The sequence below is a fragment of the Silurus meridionalis genome, chromosome 9 (genome assembly GCF_014805685.1).
Source record: "Silurus meridionalis isolate SWU-2019-XX chromosome 9, ASM1480568v1, whole genome shotgun sequence".
Classification (NCBI taxonomy): domain Eukaryota; kingdom Metazoa; phylum Chordata; class Actinopteri; order Siluriformes; family Siluridae; genus Silurus; species Silurus meridionalis.
The window spans coordinates 8,838,990-8,861,548 of NC_060892.1; the positions used below are offsets into that span (position 1 = coordinate 8,838,990).

Sequence of the window (22,559 nt, forward strand, 5' to 3'; positions counted from 1 at the left end):
AAGTCAACAATTAGAAATGTAACATTAATAGGCAAAAAGCTCTTCAATAATAATATAAAAAAAAAATGCCTATAAAGTTGAAACTTTTCTAAAAAATTAAGGAATCAAAACTGGATAAATAAATTGATTATTTAAAAACAATGATACACATTTTGATCTGTCTGAACAAAAATAACTAGGTGCTACCTAGGAAACATGACAACCAACAGTAACTCAGAAACCCGAATTAGTTGCATGATGAAAAAAACGTTGCTGATATAGAAAAAATAAAACAGGCTAAAAAAAAAAATTAATATAAACCCGTGCCTAATTCTTGTTGTCCATTCGACTCCATCACAGCGTTAATGCAAAAGGAGTATCATAAACGGATTACAAATACCCAATCAAAGCCCACCTTCATTCACCTGCATTAAACTGGCACATTCAGTGACAGCGAGTGCTTCTAATTCCACCACTCTTCAGAGCCAGGAATAGACCTGATGAGGTTTTAATGTAATTGCCGGCATGAGCATGTGTGCGCTGTTTAGCAGTGATAAATCACGATGGGGAAGAATAGGAGGAGGCGCGAGCCTTCTGCACTCTCAAAATAGACATGCGGCAAGGCAGAGTCGCGAGATATCACATGGAACTCTAAAACTATTCAGAGGTCATAAAGAAAAGACAAAATGCAAGGTTTTAGAGCTTTCACCCAAATTTAGGTTTAAATCTATTTAGTGTGCTTCTATTAATTAATATAATAAATATTCTGAACTGGTGCAACATGTTGATGCCATTAAGAGAGCACTAGAATATCTCTTTCAAAATAAAACTCTTGCCATTGCGGTGGTACCTTTTAATAGGTATGTCTTGTTCTTTAAATACTGGTGAATTTAACGCTACATTAAAGATAGTAGGTCACATGTTACATTTATATTATGAGAAATAACAGTAGCCATGCGTCGATGGCACATCAAAAATATAACTACAAGAAAATGACCGTTTCAAACAATTGTTAGCTTGCTTTCACCATGTTAGCAAGATAGCAAACATGACTACTAACACTAACAGGGAACAATTTTTCCCCACATGGTTTGGGGACACTGGACGAATCTTTTGGCATAATTCAGACAAGCTTTTTTGTAAGAAACAGTTTACCTTTCGATCCCAATGATTAAATATATGTTTATTTTTTCCTCTGGATTTTAATTTGTTCGAGGCTCACAATAAAGATGTAACAAGTCTGACACTTATGCTGTTGTTATTTTTGTCTTCATATTTATAAACCTGCAATTTTATAAAGGTGTGTACAGTTTTTATATCCATTGTATATCCAGAGATATTCTAGGAAATATACTATAAACCTACAATTATCAATTTGTCAGCTTCTATACTACACAGACAACCTTTGTGCAGGGTTTTCCCTATTTCTCCCAGAAATGGTGTATCCATTTAGGTTCTTTTTCACATTACAAATATATGATATATTCCGGTTGTCCAAAAAACAGGCCAAGACATGTAAACAGAGAACACAGAAGAAAGATGGAAGAGTGTACTTTAAAGGCCAACCATCTTTCTTCAGGGTGTCTTTTATATTAGTTCTTAGATGCCAAGAAAGCCTTGAGAGTGCTTTTATTAAAATGACTACCAGTTGGACACTGCATGCTCTGTCCTGCAGGAGGAAAAGAGGCAAATTTAAGTAGTGACACTGAAGCAAAGGCTGAAAGCATTCTTTTCCCTGCCCTAAAAGCTTCCCCTCCTTTGCTGAGTAATAGATAGTTCTTGCTTGTTTCTTCCTGCTAGGCTGTGTGCATATCCAAGGAATTCGAATCCCCTAGAGATTACGGCCACTTCTAATCAGATTACATGCAAATGATACAAATAAATTCTTTCCATTTTCCATCACCAATGATCCTGTCCTAATCATTCTTTTTTTTTTTTTTTTTGCTGGCGAAACATGACATTCTTCACTTTCCCAGTTGTTTGCCATTTCCCGCAGCTGTGCTTTTCAAGGCGAATTGAAATGCACCTCTGGAGGCGAAATAAGCAATTATGTCCCATGAAAGCCAAAGACGTGTCAGGTTTTAATGTGAAGAGCATCGCCGGAGATCTGAGGCTGTGAATGTCAGGCGCTGAATTGCTCGGAGATACATTCGCCTTTACATAAGGATAAGTGCAAGCAATGGCAGCGGTAGTAATCGAATTAATCCCACTGTGAACAAATGCGACTGGAAAGTGACAGATCTGCCATATTCTACATGCATGAGCTCACATATGCCCTTGATTGGCTAGTGTCAATTTGAATGACTGGGGAGAAAAGAGTAATGACATCCCTCCCACCCAGAAAGCATGTCCAGTTTTTTGTTTCATGATTGAAAGCCATAACTTTTAGTACTTTAAATTTAAGCTGTAACATATTCCACATGGGAAATCTTCAGGACGTTAGGGGTTTGTGATTTCTTAATATGCCTTGGTGCAGTATATAGAAAAATTAGAACACCGTCTGACCAATCAGAATTGAGAATTCAGAAGTACTTAATTTTAAATACATTTAATCTATGGGTTTAATTCTGTATTAAAGACATACTGATGGAGTGATACATCTGGTTCTTACAAGCTACATTAACCATTATTGTCCAGGAGCATGACCATATTTCAAAATCCATGATCCTGCTAGTGACCAAATATGATGGACTTTGGGCCTTTCCAGAGGCCAGGCTATTGGCTTCAAAAAGAGCTTGAAAATTGGAAATGTAAACGTAATCATATATGCACACATCATTTATTCACTACTGCTTAACGCGAAACAAATAGCTGACGTTTAGGAACCAAACTGAACTGACGTTTATTACTGTATTTATAAACACTAGTCAGCAGAAGGTACGAGTTCCTTATTGCGATCCATCTCCTATTTTCCTGAACGACCTCGCACAATTTCTCTCACAGTCCAGAGGAAACAAAATTGAAGCCGATGTGTAAGAAAAAAGGAACAGATGCCAGAAAAATTTCAGCACTGATGGCAAAGCAAATCAGCAGGTGGGATTTGTCAGCAGCTTTGAGTCATCATGCATTTACAGACTTAGGTAAAAAAACAAACAAAAAAACAAACAAACACAGAGCATAGTTTGGGTTCCAAAAAACAATGAGGTTGTGAAAAGCAGGTAAAAGGAGAGGAGTGTTTTTAACCCAGGTGCCTTCAGGCCAGAGCAATTATCGGTGTTGTTTTACTAGTGCTGCTCCGTCCTGACAGCTGATCTCGGGTTGATGACAGCGGTCGCGTGTTTGTTTTCGGTGGTTTTGAAAGCCAAAGAATTCTAATCTTCCCTGAGGACAGAATAAAAAAGAGAGACTAGGTCTTGGAAGCTTTTGGCAGTATGGAAGAAATATGCAGCAACACCCGTGAGACGGTAGGTAAGCGGCAATCAGAGACATGCAGGCCTCAACAGAATAGGTAAAAGAGTCTGTGTGTGTTTTTCGTGTAGACTGTTGGCTCAAACCAAGAAGAAGAGCCACAGTCAGTAACTGGAAATGCCATGGGATATTATGTCTATTCAAACTGAGGGTTACACAAACCTGGTCTCCTCAAATGAACCCTTTTTCAATGTACCAGTAAATTTCATATGCAGAAGTATTAAGCAAAGTGAAGCACAGGGAGGAGAAGAATCAGAAACAAATCCAAACTGGCCTTTAGTGTGCTAGTGTGACAAAAAGCCATGATTACATTGGGGACAATTCCAGGTTTGGGAGCCATGTCCCAAAGACTTCACAATCAGTGGGGTCTCTCTATAGTTATAGTTGTTTTATGCAGACAAAATACATTTTTTCATCTATTGGGAATTAAGAATAAAACCTATTTCACGATCACTCAGTCACTCCACCTTCTTGGAAATGTAGCTTACTATATATTTTAATACTGCAGATTTGAATACTGAATTTATTAGTAGTAAACCATACACTGCACAAAATGATAAAGGGATATAAAAGAATATCCAATATTCCCTATATAAGATTATAACAAATGAAATATAAGATTATTAAATCTTTTGCAAGTCATGTGTAATCATATAATAGGAAATACTAGATAGACATTACAATGTTTAAAAAATTTAATATAAGATTATTAAACTGTAATTATTTCAAGTTTGTACATTTTTTATTTTATTGGCAGACCATTTTGCTTATTTTAAGCTTTTGTTTCTAGAACGGACACACATGAGGTATTAGCTGTCCATTTGTAACTAAATGGCCTGGCAATGCTAATGTAATTAAAAGGGAACGTGATTGCAAAAAACTATATATTTATCTAACACTGCTTTCACATCCTTGAATTTACAAAAATGAACATGTTCACCACCAGAATAAACTGCCATGTTGGCTGGCTCTGGGCTTTTTTGCTTGCAAAAATTAGCAAAACATAGTTCATACTAGTCATTATTTTTGCTATATCTTTAAAACATTCAATGACACTGTGTAGCTTTAGTAGCAAAGCTTCTGCTACGGTATAAAAAAATAACTGGCTGGTGCTTCTTCAGACACCAAGGAAATTAGCTGAAACTCCAGACACAACCCTGAAATCACCAAATTCCTTCTCAGACTGAATATGTTCTTATAATCCTCAGAGTATTTATGCATGTGGGCATTTCATTTCTATGAATCGTAAATATTAAAAGAATACCGATCTCCTTAATCTCAGAGCAAATGGTGCCTATTCTAATTCACTTCCCTCATTAAGACAGGATATAAACCAGGATCGACTCGGTCAGTATGCTGCTTGTGTGTGTTCAGAATTCTCTCGGTCGGATTAAGATTTTATTCTTAAATTTGTCTTGGTTTATCAAAGAATCTTTCTACATCACTGGACAAAAGCAATGCACAGATCCTTGCCTGGCCTCATCCTGTCATCTTTGTGTGTCCTTGGGATTAAATTAGAGTGTAGCAATTTATTTCACAGTCCTTTAAAATGCAGTGAATAAACTTCAATAGTGTAGGCTAACTTCAAAACAATGAAATGCATTACAGCTGTTTAAAAATTATTCAATTTGTGGTCTATTCAATCACAATATTTGTTGTGATTGAATAAGATCTCAAACATCATTCTAATGCTCATAGACAAATGAGCTAGCAAAGATAAGCCCCTCGTTGGTTTTCAATGCTAAAAAACTTTTTCCTCCCCACATCAGATTTGCTGTAAATGAATGACTTAAAGTAAATAATTTTAATAACAAAACAAGGCTCATAAGAAAACTAAAAACTAAACTGTGATGAAGCCAAATGTTTCAGTGGTGGATAAAGTTAATAAACCATGTACTTAAGTTAAAATAAACATACTCTAGGTAACATATTACTCCAGTAAAAGTAAAAATGCTGCCTTTAAACTTTCCCTTGACTAAAAGTACAAAAGTCTTTGCCTTCAAATGTACTCAAGTATTCAAAGTACTATGATTTATTATAGCTATAATGTTCCTATTATCATTTTTCTCACAAGACTCTTCACTTAATCAACTCAGTTTATGTGAAAAGACTTTATTGTTACTCTTAACGCACCAATTTATTCTAACACTAATTAATATCTATTAAAATAATCATAAACCCAAAATCTTCTTTCAACTATTTAAAATAAAACGCACAAATAAGACCATGGATGTTGTGGCGAGTCAGGAGTTCTTCCATCATTTATTTCTCTTAAAATGTTCTGCTTGCTGTTGAACTGTATGTTCGTGATAAGTAGATACCACCAAGCGGCAATCAAAACAATTTCAAAACAGAGCGTATGCTCTACCCTGATTGGCAGCTTGCTGCGTTTTTGGTGAGTTTTTATCCACTCGTAAATAAAAAGGAACAACTGATTTTGCAAAATGTAGTTGAGTAAAAAGTAAGATATGTGACTTTGAAATGTAGTGAAGTTAAAGTAAAAATCTCCCCAAATGGAAATACTTCAATAAAGTACATATACGTAAAAAAGCTACTGAAGTACAGTAACAAATTACAATCAGTTTGTTACTGTCCACCATTGAAATTTTTTCCTAACCCAGATGTTGATCATGCATTCAGGACGTATCAGTCGTATCAGGACTGAAATGCCCCAGAGGTTTAATCTATACAGTGGTACCTTGACCTACGAGTGCATTACTGTGCGAGTTTTCCGAGGTACGAGCGGTCACTCGGACGATTTTTTGCTTTGTTACCGGCGTTTTCGTTAGCTCAAGTCGTTTCATCTCCAAATTAAATACACTGAATAAAACCTTATTATATCTTTACATACTCTTTCTATTATGTTTTTATACAAGATTTGTTATTTAGAAATGTATTTTAGTAATTTAATAACATGAAACATAAAAATGGGGTGGCATTTTGAGGGTTGGAACGGATTAATGCCATTTTAAGTATTTTCAATGGGGAAAATTGATTTGATGTGCGAGCAAATTGAGATACAAGCTACTCCACGGAACGAATTAAACTCGTAGGTCAAGGTAACACTGTATTTGGAATGAGCTTTGTAGTCTGAAAATATTAAAAAAATATATATAAAGTTGCCAGTCTGTACTCAATTGTGTCTGCATTAATGTCTCTGATATGATATTTAGATCATGATTAATTCAATTACAACAACTACCATAATTTGTGTATCAATGTAAAGTCATAAATTCTATATTATATATAAACCCACCACTTTTCTAAAAGCATTAGATACAGGCGAAACGCAAGTGCTCAAGTGCTTCAAATCTATTTGAAAAGGTCGCACACATTTTAGACATACACAAACTCTGTGCCGTGGTTTCTTCCTACTCTGCACCGTTTTGCTCTCCTTTTTCTAAAGAAAAATGCTTGACATGCCTTACCTCACACGCTTCCAGTTCATTGTGTCTTTCAGTGCAAAGCATTATGGGCTGAGAGCTTTTTGGCAGCACCTGCTATCCAAGCAATCTCTAATGAACAGCATTAAATCGAGGATTTTCTTCCTGAGGTGTGCTTTAAGAGCCAGAAATAGGCGTCTGCGCGTGCAGAGTTCACCATGGCAACTGAGTAAAAGCAAACAAACAAAAAACCAAAAATGCAGTGCAATTTTAACATCTTAGTAGAATTGAGTATGAATTAAGATATGAATAAAGCAAGAGCTCATCCTCGCTCCTCAGTGAGCAAACTTTGTAATGAAGTAGGGAGTGGATTTGGGAATAGACTACAAAGTGAACCAGAGAGTGACATAATGTAATGCACAGTAATAAACTGAAATGGACCGTGATCGTTAGAATTTCAAAGAAATCAATTATATTAAATTTCACATCATAATAATGAAGATTGGTTTCTTCTGTGCATCAGCTGTTTTTCTTTACAGAAGTATAATATCTGCAAGGGTTTGTGAGGACAATATCACTGTTTAAATGTTCAGACTGGCTATTGCATAGATTTCCTCGGTACTGCAAGTGCCTCTATCAAAATTTTATGATCACTTCCAGAACTAGAGAAATTAGAAACGATGGTAAATTGCAGGAAGCACACAGATAAATGTTAGAATATGACCCTGGGGAATCTGCATACTTTGCTCCATATTTACAAGCAAAAAAGAAATAGAAAATAAGCTACATGTAATATGTGAAACCAACTGTAGCTTGAAGCTGAGTTAAGCATGCATGAATCAGCTTGGACATGACTTAGTGGCAAAGCATATTCATGCACTCAGTAAATCAACAGAATATTCATCAGAGCGAAGCCTCCATGCGACATGGTTCACCTCGCAAGTGTCATATTGAACGCAGAAGCCAGCTGAATGAAGAATTTCAGGAGAAAGCGCTCAGCAGTGAGAGCATGTACATGCTAATGGCATAGTAGAGGGTTTGTGATGCTGTTACGAGTATCAGCTGCAACAGCTCGGAGGAAATTCTGAACACTTTATCACTGCTTGGCTGAGAACAGCTCACTACCAACTACAATGCTGTAATCATACGCTCAAAAACTATAAACACACATTTGTAAAGTGGAACAACAAGTACATTTAATGCCCCAAAAGATTTGCTGTTAAATAGTCCACTAAGCATATAATATCTGGTCAGTAGAGGATCTTTTCCGGTCCCTTTCAATTAGTGGACCAACTGTGTTAAAAAACATGTGATCTATAAAGTCAACTATATTACAATAAAATGCCTGATCAGTGCAGATGGTCCATGTACTTGTTGCTTGTGCTATTTTTGTGCAAAGGTACAAAAATTAGACAATAAAACACAATCTTGGCAGGAAATATATAAAGAAAACACAAATCTGGTAAATCACTGGTAAATCCTTATATGATTACTTAAGTGCCAGCCAATAAGCATAGAACTCATAGCTAGCTTAATGCCATTGGAACCTCATTTAAAAATTATTACAGACATTCTGAAAAAAAAAGGACTGTCCTAAAAAAAAAGAGATTATATCTTTTCAAATGTGTGGTACAGGCTTGATTTAAACCATGCTAAACTCTAAAATCTAATAATAGTTCCTGAGGAAAAGCCATTTGCTTTGCCACAATTATAAGATATAATCTCGGATATTGTTCTGGATTTACAGCCCTATCAGTAACCACCACTGGTTGTACTGATTCTTTTTTGTGTTTTTTTTATTTACAGTTTTAGTTTTGATTTACAAAGAAGCTAACAAGTACGAGTAACTTATGAAAATCAGCTATTTTTGACAGAAATAAACTGACAAAAAAAATGTAAAGCAACAATCAAATCATTATTTTACTGCCATGAAAGAACACTGGCTGTAAACATAATGTAGATACAATACCCAGGACTTCTGTTAACATAAAATCTATTACTATACTGGGAACACTTAAGCATAAGGCAGGAATACACCATACATGGGATGCCAGTCCATTACAAAGCACCATGCCTGCACACACAATTCACACCATTTTTTTTTAAGGAGAATGTAGAACCTAACAGAGGATACCAAGAACCTGTTCTATGAAACAGCAACAGTACCTGATTCACCATCTCACACCACCATGCCACCTTGTCCTTGTTGGACTGCAAATGTTTAAATCACGAAATTCCCCAATGTGGTCTGCAGTGCACACATCTCACATATCTATCATCACCTGATCGATAGATACTGAGATATTTCTGGCTGTTTGTCTGTCCGTCTTGTCACCTTTTCGCATTTTTATGACCTGTGAAAAGACTTATGCGTGTACTTTCTCACATTTTTCTTCCCCCTGCAGAGAGTCATTGAGGAGCCATTCCAAAGTGTATGAGCAAAAAGATTCCTCTGTGCATAACAGCATCTATTTTCTGCATGATGAACGCTATTTGGCCCTGATCGTCTTTGGCACTTATCGACTGCCAGGATGCTGTAGTATACAATCCATGTAAAAGTCAATCAGGGAGAGAGGGAGAAAAACACGTCTAAACATCTAAAAAAACATGAGGAATAATTTCACACAGTGGATCCAACAATTCAACCACAGAGTCCGACGTGCCCCAAACATTTATATTTGGAGGCTTTCTTCCTTAATCTGATGTAACACGATCCATAGCTGAGAGATGCACAGGGATTAATAAGGAAAGATTCTACATGACATGTGCAATGTCTGAGAGTGAGATAATGCCATAATCCAGGTCATGAAATTTCATATAATTACTGGCTTAATCGGTTTTGCCATTTGAACACGCTTTCCATCCGTGAATACATCCCTGCGGTATCCAAAAGAGCATGCTTGGCAAAACAACCACTTAAACCACTTCCACTTCCATCTAATAAACTGAAGCTTTCAGAAAATTTTACATATTTGTTGGCAAAGCGGGAAAAACTCGTATGATCTCTAAGCTATCAACTTTAGCACACATTTCTCTCTGATGCAGACTGCCAATGCATTTAAAGGCATTGCTATAGTTTATAGCAAGTCAAAATCTATCTATCATCTCTTAATCCTTTTTTCACTCTGGTTTTACAAAGAATAAATACTAACTTTTTTCAATTTGTTATTATTTTTATTATTATTTTAAAATGACCTTCTAACCCAGCCATTAGGGTTGCACAAGCCAGTGCACTCTTAGTGCTGGTCCCAAGCCTGGATAAATTGGGACAGTTGCTTTAGGAGGGGGATCCAGCTAAAAACATGTGCCAAATCAAATATGCGGATCACGAATCAGAAATTTGTACCGGACCAGTCGAGGCCAGGGTTACCAACAACCGCCACAGGTATTGTTAGCCAACAGGATACCAATTGGGCTACTGTTGGCCGAAGGAAGAAAAGGAGAGGAAGAAAATGTCTACAGAGACAGCAGGAAAAGCTGATATGATGGAGAGAGGTGCTGGATGATTGGGCAACTACTGCAGAAGTGATAAGGGAGACAGCTAGAAAGGTACTTGGTGTGACATCTGGAAATAGAAAGGAAGACAAAGAGATGTGGTGGTGGAAAAAGGAAGTGCAGGAGAGCATAAGGAAAAAGAGGTTGGCAAAACAGAATTGGGATCGACAGAGTGATGAGAAAAGTTGGCAGGAGTGCAAGGAGATGTGGCAGCCGGTGAAGAGGGATGTGGCGAAAGCCAAGAAAAAGGCATATGAGGAGCTGTATGAGAAGTTGGACACTAAGGAAGGAGAAAAGTATATATACCAATTGGCCAGACAGAGGGACCGAGCTGATCAGTCACACCATGAAGTTATGGAAAAGAGTAGTGGAAGCCAGGCTGAGAGAAGAAGTTACCATCTGTGAGCAACACTATGGTTTCATGCCAAGGAAGAGCACCGCAGATGCATTATTTGCTTTGAGAATGTTGAAGTATAGAGAAGGTCAGAAGGAGTTGCATTGTGTGTTTGTGGATTTAGAGAAAGCGTAAGACAGGGTGAAGAGAGAGGAGTTGTGGTATTGTATGAGGAAGTCAGGTGTGTCAGAGAAGTATGTGAGGGTGGTGCAGCACATGTTTGAGAACAGTGTGACAGCAGTGGAGTGTGCAGTAGGAACGACAGACTGGTTCAAGGTGGAGGTTGAACTGCATCAAGGACTCTGAGGACTCCTGGACTATGATGTTTGTGGATGATATTGTGATTTCTGGTGAGAGTAGGGAGCAGGTTGAGAAGAGCCTGGAGAGGTGGAGGTACACGCTGGAGAGAAGGGCAATGAAAGTCAGTAGGAGTAGACAGAGTACATGTGTGTAAATTAGAGGGAGGGCAGTGGAGTGGTGCGTTGCAGGGAGAAGAGGTGGACAATGTGGAGGAGTTCAGGTACCTGGGGTCTGCAGTGCAAAGTAATAGAGAGTGTGTTTGAGAAGTGAAGAAAAGAGTGCAGGCATGGTGGAGTGGGTGGAGAAGAGTGATAGCTGGAGTGATTTGTGATAGAAGGGTATCTGAAGAAGATTTTAAAATGACCCTCTGTATGATTATTCTTAAAGAAATTCAAAAGTGGGAAAAACAAATTGCAAACTAAAGAATCAAAGCGAGTCAGAGAACACAAAAACATTATGAAATAATAAGTACATGGTAATCATCAAATCCTTGTCACTAATTAGACATGGCATGTATCCAACTTGAAATTAAACTTTTGCAAATCAAAGAACATCATTTCAGAGAATCTGTGCCACAGATTCTCTGAAATGATGTTCTCTGATTTGGCATTGACTTGCTCATAAGCTTTACCAAACACGTTTCTCTGGGCAATCCATTTGATCCCCACCAAACTAAAAAAACACAATATTATAAACAAGTACACAAAGTATGCTATGTAGTAGAAAGGTATGAATGTAATGCCACTATCTGTATCTATAGACAGAAAGGATGGAAACTCAGAATTTCCAATTTAAGTCATGCCTGCATGAAAGTAAAAATCTCCCACATGTGAAATTATGTTTTTTCTACCTTCTAGGGGATTTTTTTTTCCCAGTGCACACCTCTCTTTCTGTCAAATTTCTGTCAAAAAATGGTGCCACTGATTTTGACACATACTATACATTAGAGTAAAATATATTTGAACATCCAATTTCTCAATTGCTCAGGTACTGGTGTAGGGTGCACATTGTTCCAATTCATCCCAAAGGTGTTCAGTAGGGTTGAGGTCATAGTTCTATATCAGGCCACACCAGATCATCCATTTTAACCCATGCAAACCACATCTTCATGAGCTAGCTTTGTGCTCAGGGCACTGTAATGCTGGAAAAGGTTTGGAGCTCCTAGTTCAAGTGACAGAAAATTGTAATGCTACCACATCCAAAGACATTCTATACAATTGTGTGCCTCCATTTTGGTGTTAACAGTTTGAAGAAAAAACACATATGGCTGGACAAAGATAAGTAAGGAATACAACTCGACCTTGGATACATAACCCATAGCTGTGAATTAACTGTTACTGTAAATGTTTATTACCGTGCACTCTGGTAATAATATCAAATAATAGCGCTAGATTAAATTTAGTGCTTCCTGATATCAGATTCTCTTTCTTTCTCCCTCTCTTTTGATTATATTTCTTAATATTAACTCACTAGACAGTACACTTAAAATCTCAAATAGTTCATACGCATGCAAATTTAGATACAACTAATGATTAATTGATGAACTGTCTGTTGGCCTCAAGGGAGTACGTTGGGAAACACCTAAATAACTGCGCTGTAGAAAGTGGGTCGCATGCATGAGTGAAAAGTGTGTCAAAGAATTGAAGTTAATCGGCCCCCGACTATAACTTTGCTTAAAGAAAATGATGCTTGTGTTAAACTTTAGTTAAATTAAAAAGAACAGATAATTACTTTTGTAGTAAAAGTGGGTCAGGAAAACTGGATTAAGTTGATCAGATTGACCAGAAAAACATTTTAAGACACAACTTCAGACACACTGACTCACTGCGAGCTGTTCAAAGAGTTATTTTTTAAGGTTTTTAAAACCACTCACTGACCTTCCACTTTGACCTGGTGTGCAGTACAGGTGGGACAGGGCAAGACGGTAAACTCTTCAGCCTGGTACATGGAATAATCCGTGCTGGACACCACTAAGCGATCTCCTGGCCTCCATCCGACTGCTGCATCTGCCAGGAACAACATGCTGCAGTTCGAGAGGGTGTCTATGGAGACAGAGGCCTGTGGACGCACTATAAACACACACACACATACTTCTTAGTTGTTTCTGCATGTGTGACTAATATCAAAAATAAAAAATTGCTAGACTTTGTTATAATGTGCTGTATTATAATTAGTTCTAAGACATTGCACTCTATTAAGAGGGTGTGGGAACATGCACAAATCAAACACAGTTTCCTAATGCTTTATTACAAACACACAAAATAGCACACCATTTTATATGATTAAGCTATTATGTCACTATCCAGTATGACCATCACTATTCCATTCCTACACCATGGCCATTAATATGGATTTGGTTGTTTTTGCTGCCACAACGGCCTCACTCTTCTGGTAAGGTTTTTCCACAAGATTTTGAAACTGTGAGGCTATGGGGATTTGTGGCCATCCAGCCACAAGATAATTAATGAGCTCATGTATTGATGTCAGATGTGGAGGCCTAGCATGAGATTAAAGCTCCAGTTTATCCCAAAGGTGTTTAGAAGAGTTGAGGTCAGGGCAATATGGAGGCCACTGATGATCTTCCACAACCAACCTTGGCAAACCATGTGTTTACAGTGCTTGCTTTGTTGACAGGGGCATTTCATACTGAAATCTGTTCGGGCCTTAGTTACAGCAAAGGGAAATTTTAATGCTGTAGTTTGCAAACACATCCTGTACAATCGTGAACTTCCAATTATGTGACAACAGTTTGGAGAAGAACCACATCTGGGTGTAATGGTCAGGTCTCCACAAACTTTTGGCTGTATCGTGCATACATGAATGCTGTACTGTGCAAAATTGAATAACTTTTAAGCATTTATTTATACCACAGTGCTGTAGACTTCTGAACACTGATTGGTCAAACAAAGCAGAAAGTGTTGCTAATTATTTTTATTTTTTCCAGCTGTAAGGTTTATAATAACCAGCTCATCTGACAACATTTACATGCATTTATGATATCAACTTACAATAAAGTACCTCTTTATTGGTAAAGATCACATTGTGGCTACATACATTAATTCAGCATTTTAGGAGGAGTCTCCAGTTTCAGAATGTTTATAGTAGTTTTCAGATAAAGGAAAGTCTTTGGATATAAAAACAGTGTATGCAACTGTAAATTAATTACATATACCTCAACAACTTGGCTAGGACATGTCTTACAAGAGAAGTGGAATGCTGTGGGACATGCTGTTATAAATAAACAATTTCAGGTTAATCATTTTACATGTTTGATACACATGTAACATGCCTAAAGGTGTGTTTATCAATATGTTTGCCTATAATCATAGGAAGTGCTGGAACAATGCAATCAATGCAAGTGTAGCTTGAGAGGGAAAATGTAGTTACACTACATACGCTCTTATATTTGGTAATTAGCAAAGCAAAAATGGTGGAGCACAGAGCTGAACTGACACGGTCACTAGAAACTCTTTGGCAGAGAATCTTTGGTAAAACACAATCTGTTGTGACATGCAGAAAAAAGAAATCTGAGAGTTGTTTTTTAGATCCTGAAATGGGAGGAATTTAGATACCAAATTACCACCATTTCAAATATCCACAAAGCACATTAAAGTTAATTTAGATATTGGTTATGAATCTCAATAAATGTTTATCTTTGTGTTTTTTTCCACAAGTGACAAATTTTCCAGACCCATCACTTTCCAGTCTCTACTATTCTATAGCTCTCCCCTACCCCATTAGTCTTTTGCTCTCATGCTAAACAGTCTTGCAAAACCGCTACCTAGTACTTTAGCCCAAGTTCTTAGACTTTACTTTTGCAGTTTCACAATCGCTCTTTACGTCATTTGCCTGAAGACGTGGTCTGCACTCACAAATACAATGTTCAATACTGTGCAAAGAGTGTATAGAAACTTTCCTACCACCATAGGGATGCTTTGTGTACACCAATGCATTCACACCAACACTGCTGCTTGACTTCCAATGACATTTGAAAATGCAAAATGGAAATGAATCGCAGCAGAATAAATGTTGCCCACTGGGGGGATTATAAAGCTTAATCAAAAAGATTAAGTAAAGTAAGACTATAGCACGGTTTTTGTTCAAAAAGTGCCAGGGAGATGTATTGTACACTCGCTCTGAGCCAGCTTCTCTCAAGGTAAGTTCTTTTCTGTAATTACTGCCCTTTCCTCTACCTGCCAGAACTCATTATTTGGGGTCCTTGTGTGACTGATTCGATTTGTCTCTATCCTGCTGGCTGGTCCGTTTTCCCAAGACCTCACACGCTTTTGTTCGCTCACTGTGTGGTCAATTAACCACATTCATTCATGGCGAATGGACAGGTTCGACCCTGCAGAGCCATTTAGTGACTAAAGACCATTTCTTAATCAACAGCAGCATGATCTTCTTTAATGGAAAATGTCTTTATGAGCAGAATCAGATATAATGACACTTTATAGAAGATGGAAGGTAAAATTTCAGTAAACGATACTGAGCTTCACTGTCATGAAAACATGAAAAATACTCCAACACAGGTCTAGGCTTGGGTGACAAGGAATATATTTTCCTCAGAAATCCCATTTCATGTTAAGTCCCATTTTGCTGTAATAATAACCTCCACTAATCGGGATAGATGCTCCATTAAATTTTGGAAAGTGGTTATAGAGATTTGTGCAGTTAGCCTTTCAATTCATCCAAAAAGTGCTCAATAAAGTTGAGGTCAGAACTTTATAGCCAGGTGTCCCAATAGTTTTGTCAATTAAGTGTAAATAAACAGTTAAACAACAGACAGCTATTTTTTTATACTAATAATGTAATTGACAATTATGTTAATTTGTCTTAATGCAATTACAGGATTTAAAAGCAGTTAACTTCTCTGACATTAATATGAAGTTGCAGTGACTATATATAACCACAGGGGTGTGAACATTAATCAGACCTTAGTTATTAAAGAACAGCATATTGTACTTTTTAATCTGGTTATAGTTATTTTGCAAGATAAGTTGGCTCTGGTTATCACTTATGTTACAGGAGCTATAAATAGCTCCCTGACAAGCCTCACTATTTTTCTCTCTCACTAGAAATGAATAAGACTTCAAGCCCATAACGGAAAAGCTAAATTTATAGCTTTGCCTATAAAACCAATGCCAATGGAGAACATATTTGGTAAAGAAATGTGCATATACTGAAATTGTGACGTTTTCAACAAGATCATTTTTTATTCATTTATTTGGAGAATCGGCCATTCAAGTTCCTGAGTATGTTGTTACTAAGGAAACAATAGCACATTCAAACAAGTGTATGCACGTGTGTTTTGTCTTACAGTCAGAATTACTAGGAAATGTCTAGGAACTGGTATTCTTCAGCATTAAAACCGAAAGCCCTCCACTTGTTGCACGAGAACACAGCACCAAATAAAAGCATATACTGATAAAACCTTTAGTTGCATAAAAGAGCACACCCAGGGGAATTTCAGTTAGGCTCAGCATGTGCCGTCAATTTGAAAAAGGTGCAGCGATGAATTTATTGGAGCGGATAAATAAAATAATCAAGGAACTTGAACTTGAACATACGTGACATGTTTTGGGGATTTCAAAAGAGCTTTCAGGTCCACTTTGTCCTGAGTCTAAAAATGATGAAGAGCACCTTGCATAAATCAGAACTAACCAAGGGAGACCTTGGAGTCAGACCTGACCTTGGATTTGGAACCAATTTTGGGAATGTGTAAATCAGCTGGGAGTGTGAATAAACTTCAGCTCTGCTGTCATCTTTGTGCTTTCATAACCTCCAAGTCCACTTTTACTTGATGGAATATTTACAACTCGACAAATCAATATAAGCCAAACAATTTTTTAATTTTTTGTTTGTTTTTTAAGTTATCCTAAGCTTCAATATACTTTTTCGATAAAAAGAGGTACTTTATTGGCCAAGACTTCTTTAGTATGTCTCTCTGTATGTACAACCCTATAATAGAGGCTTTCTCTTTCTATAAATGTCATGTCATAAGATCTATGAATAGGTGTAAATAGGTTGGAAGGGTTCATGGTGACACATTGCACACGTACCTAGTTTGCCACAGAGGAAGCGGATGCGGTAGTTACGGCAGATGCCTCCCTGCTGGTCTTTATTGAGACACACAAGGCCGTAATTCTTGTCAAATTTGGAGAACACATCGCCGGTCAGGTTTGCAGGGACACCATCGACTGTTTCAGCCTGAAGAAAGAACAGCACAAAGAAGTAAAAACATCTGCTGGTCAGTATTTCAAATAAGAATGTTTTGGAAATATTTGGTGATTACATATGGTAACTTTCTTTTTTTTTTTTTTTTTTTTTTTTTTTGGCTTTTTTGACATGTTCTTGAGAAGTCAAAAGAAAAAAAGGCGGAATGGAAATGAACAGTTTTGGACTGTTGCACATAAATTTTGTGTCATGTCACACCAATCAGTAGGAAAAGTAGAATGGCTGAACAAAAGGACAAGAATATTTTTATGAGAAACCAAAGCACATTAAAAGGGTGGTTTCATTTAAATCAATGCAATCTCGTAATGTCTTTGCATCTTCTGAAACTTCTAGACTTTGTTGAATTAGATAAGGCATAAGATTGATAAGAAACATGCTTTTATTAATACGTTGTCTATTACTTCTGTTTGTTCTGGATGTTTCTTAACTGATGGAAAGATTCATAACAAAATTGTATGAAAGCCTCGCTGAAAATAAGTCAAATAGCTTTTATTTAGATAAAATGATGTGGGTATTTTTTCCCCAGTGTTATTGCAAAGAAGTTAAAATTGCATTAAATCACAAACTTATTTGATTCCATCTCTTGCATCATGCACTGAAAGTCAGTGGAAACAGATACTGTTTGGGCACTGTGATATCAAAAACATTGATATTCATAGACAGAGCTGTGGTGAATCAAGGAGATTGTGTTGCTGGCAAAATTACTGGGAAAAAAATAGTTTCAATGTGTGTGTGTGTGTGTGTGTGTGTGTGTGTGTGTGTGTGTGTGTGTGTGTGTGTGTGTGTGTGTGTTTATCTACTTCAATATCCAAGGGGTTGCTGCACAGACGTTCTGGGAAAGCCTTATGAAGGTCGGAAAGCTTCTCCCAATCTCCTGAGCCTCCCTCATCGTCACGATCAAACCACTCTGTCCACTCAGCCTCTGCAAACCAAACACAACCGCACTCAGTGCAGAGCAGAGCCAATACATCGACATTGTTAAGCCCCGAGCCCATCTGAAAGGACAAGCTCTGGATAGATATTAGTCTCATTTACATCTGCTTCGCTACTCTTGTGTATCAAACAGCATTTGTGTGCAGATAATTAAAGTTCTTCTTGTGGGTATTACAGCCCACATGCACACGGAAAGCTGGAATTCTGGCACTTTTAACAAGCTCATGCGTTCAAATCTAACATCCACACAAGCAGCTGCTCAATCAGAAGATGAGCTCCTTTACTCCTCTCAGAACATGCCCAACAGTCTCTTTTTCATGGTGAAGGAAACTCTTCATTAAGGCTATGGGTTTCAAGTAGAACAAAACAACAGAACACTCCAAAGCATACAATTAGTTCTTCAAAATTGTATTTGTAAAAAGATTTTTTGCACCGCATCTTTACAATTTGAAGAGAAAATCCTAAGCACGTTTATCAAACACACCTTTGGTTTTCAATAAGGTTAATTCCCTGTCCGGAAAATTCCTATAAGGGCGCCAGCTTGAAATTGTACATTTTAGTCGATTCCCCCAAACAGACCGGAGATGATAAATAATGAAGAATGTAAAATCTATAAAGTTCTTTACTCTCCTCTTTCTGACCTTCTTACTTCTTAAATGGTGCCTCTACATTTTTTTTCTCTTGCTTCCCATTTCTCACTTTTTATCTCCCTTCTTCTGAAGAAATGGAGAAGGTGCAAAAATAATAAAAAAAAAAAAACGAGGGCAGGAAAACGAGCGTATTTACCAAACGAGACATCCTTGCTCACTGAAGCATCACTTTAAAGTGCATTTAGGGAATTCGCTTAATGATGATGTATCCCAGCTGTATTAACTGTATAACGAATCTGCCTACACAAAACAGTGATTACACCCTAAATGATCGTTAATTACAACATTTATTGCAGATTTACATCACACACAGATATATCGATGATGTTGCCAAAAACAAGATTCTTTACACGATCCTATATAATCCTAGAATTCTCTATTTAAAAAATAAAAAAATAAAGAAACATTGTACATTTTGTTTCAACATTTGTACCTATTGTTTATTCTATTAGGATGATTACTTTTGTACCATATGACTACCACAACCACTGATGTCCACTATTGGTTAGTGTCTTTTGATTAACTAGAAGATGCATGGTATTCCATCTCTTGCACTCAGGGAGCCAGGAACGGCTGTGGAATCATCACATGATCTAATGATCTTTTGTAGCATTTTGTCACAAACACAATTATGCTCTGATGGTCTGCATCCTAACTACTGCTTTGGTAAAGCAGCATGAATGTGAACATAATATTTTGCAATTGCCTTATTCGCACTGACTATAACTCACAATTCGAAGCTGGAATCATGCTGGAATCATGGACCAGGGAGCTGTGTGGTGGCAGCAAAAAGGACATAAAAAAGTAGCATTCTGTACACATCGTTTCTCCCACACAACATACAAATAACAGGTAGCGCGGTAGAAGCTGGCAAGCTGTCATGTAAGGTTTTTGAAAATCATCAGAGATTGCTTTGGGATCCAGATTACTAGGTAAGCCTCATCAAACACAGCTGTGTGTTCAGAGACCACATAAATGATGACAAGCTGATGACAACCGCTTAGTGGACTTCGTGTGGGAGCAAAGCGTCTTCACAGATGAAGACTTGGTGGCAGTCTGTCATCTGTTCTTGATTTGTCTAATTGGTTTGTTATGATGAAGATTACAACACTAGTTAACTCTTTTTTATTCACCATTGAAAGGTGTAAACTGCTTCAGTATCTTTTTTTGTTATTGATTGTGTTTAGCCTTCAGGAATCTTGAAGGCTTTGTAAGATATCCTTGTGTGATTGGCAGTTTGGTCTTGAAAGAAAAGTAATTGGCAGGAAAAAAAGCAAGGAGCAAAAACAGCTAATTTGTTAGACAGGTAAAAATTCATTAAATGACATGACTTTTTCCAATTTTTTCAAGTAAGAAACATAAAATTCTTCATTGTACACATTCTCAGCATTTTCAGTTGAATAGGTATCAACTAAAACTTGTAAAAATCCTACATAATATTCCTTTTTTAACAAGTCTCTGGACAAGCAACCACTAAATGACTGCATAAATCTAGTTATAAAGCATTAATACTTAGCTTATGGCTATAAATGAGACATTAATGGAGTGGTTATTTTTTGTTACATAGTGGAATGTCAGGTTAGCACTTTTAAATAGACATCATAGGCACCGATCACATTTCTTCATCCATTCATCTTTTAAGATTCTTTTTCATTATAAACAAGCCATGTTCACAAATCAGAGTTTTTACAAAATGTATAATGTAGAGATGTCTTTAGATGTATGTGATTGCATAAGCTGCAACAGAAAACCAGCCATACAAGCATTTGCTTCAGTTTTAAACGCTATAGTCACTGAACTCATCGAGTTAGAGCAATAAAGATGAGGAGGAAATGTGTTGACTAGTGAGAAGAGTGTGTTGAGAAGGTGGAGGGAGTATTTAAGGCAGCTGATGAATTAAAAAAATGAGAGAGAGAAGGTTGGATGATGTGGAGATGGTGAAGCAGAAAGTGCATATGATTAGCAAGAATCAAGTGAGAGCAGCTATAGAGGATAAAGAGAATAAAGTTGGGTGGATTCTACTGTGTTGCGATTTAAACAAGATTGTTTAACAAGATTCTGGAAGGTGAGAGGATGCCTGAGGAATGGAGAAGGAGTATGCCCGTACCAGTTTTTAAGAATAAGAGAAATGTGCAGACCTGCAGTAACTACAGGGGAATAAAGTTGATCAGTCACACCATGAAGTTATGCGAAAGAGAAGTGGAGCCAAGCTGAGAGAAGAGGTGACCATCTGTGAGCAACAGTATGGTTTCATGCCAAGAAGGATCACTACAGTTGCAATATTTGCATTGAGGATGTTAATAAAAAAGTATAGAGAAGGTCAAAAGTGGTTGCATTGTGTGTGTGTATGGATTCAGAGAAAGTGTACGACAGGAGTTGTGTTATTGTATGACTAAGTCAGTTGTGGCAGAGAAGTATGTGAGGTTGGTGCAGGAAATGTATCAGGACAGTGTGACAGCAGTAAAGTGTAAAGTAGACAGACTGGTTCAAGGTGGAGGTGGGATTGCATCAAGGATCGGCTCTGAGCCCTTTCCTGTTTGGAGTGGGGATTGGCAGGTTGGATGAGGACAGACAGGAGTCTCCGTTTACTATGATGTTTGCGGATAATATTGTAATTTGTGTTGAGAGACAGGAGCAGGTTGAGATGAACCTGGGGAGGTGAAGGTACACGCCGGAGAGAAGGGGAATGAAAGTCAGTAGGAGTAAGACAGAGTACATGTGTGTGAATGAGAGGGAGGGCGGTGGAGTGGTGCGGTTGCAGGGAGAAGAGGCGATAAAGGTGGAGATGGGTGGCAGGAGTGATTTGTGATAGAAGAGTATCTGCAAGAGTGAAAGAAAAAGTTTATAGGACTGTGGTGAGACCTGAGATGTTGTATGGTTTAGAGACAGTGGCATTAAGTAAAAGACAGGAGGTGGAGCTGGAGGTAGCAGAGCTGAAGACCTTGAGATTTTTGTTGGGAGTGATGAGGATGGACAGGGTTAGAAATTAGTTTGTTAGAGGGACAGCACATGTAGGACGTTTTGGAGACAAGGTGAGGAAGGCGAGATTGAGATGGTTTGGACATGTGCAGAGGAGGGACATGGGTTATATTGGTAGGAAAATGCTGAGAATGGAGCCGCCAGGAAGGAGGAAAAGAGGAAGGCCAAGGAGGAGGTTTATGGATGTGGTGAGGAAAGATATGCAGGTGGTTGATTTGAAAGTGGCAGATGTAGAGGACAGGGTGGTATGGAGACGCATGATCTGCTGTGGCGAACGGGTAAAACCAAAAGAAGTCACTCAACTATGATGTATTTATATTTCAAAAGCTCTGCTACACTATTTTTGAAGTAGTCCACTGAAATATATTACTGGGTTCATATCCAGAACATGGTCCCACAATATGATTCCTGTTCTACATTGTATTTGCGCTAGTGCAGACATTTTTGAATCAAAATGACACTGCTTTTAAAATGTTCATTTTAATGGTTAATTTTCATAATTCGATTGGGTACAACTGTTTTGTCCTGTTTTGTTATTGTAACATTACACATTCAAAACTCAATAAAACTAGTCATCCATGGCTAAGAGTCAAAATAAAACATAATTGGACCAGCTTTCTGAGTGGAAATGACAGTCTTTATCACTCAACTGCCACAGCAACATGAGCAAATTATATACTTCTATTAGTTAATGAATGCCAAATAAAGTTGCATGAGTGGCAGCTTTAAAGCATAGTAATAGCAAGCTTTACATTATCACGGAGGAAGTACATTAGCCTTCTTGATTCCAGACTTGTTATG

The 22,559-nt window shown here is 37.5% G+C and overlaps 1 protein-coding gene across 2 annotated transcripts in view; it reads right to left on the reverse strand.

Annotated features, from left to right (window-relative positions):
* The window catches only part of LOC124391272 (cell migration-inducing and hyaluronan-binding protein-like), a 137,852-nt gene that overhangs the window by 41,490 nt on the left and 73,803 nt on the right, over positions 1-22,559 (reverse strand). For both annotated transcript variants that reach the window (XM_046857742.1, XM_046857743.1), the window contains exons 9-11: positions 17,997-18,118; positions 17,022-17,169; positions 12,837-13,028 (exon numbers count right to left, since the gene is read on the reverse strand). In XM_046857742.1, the coding sequence (XP_046713698.1) occupies positions 12,837-13,028; positions 17,022-17,169; positions 17,997-18,118 (462 nt within the window). The remainder of the gene's footprint in view (positions 1-12,836; positions 13,029-17,021; positions 17,170-17,996; positions 18,119-22,559) is intronic.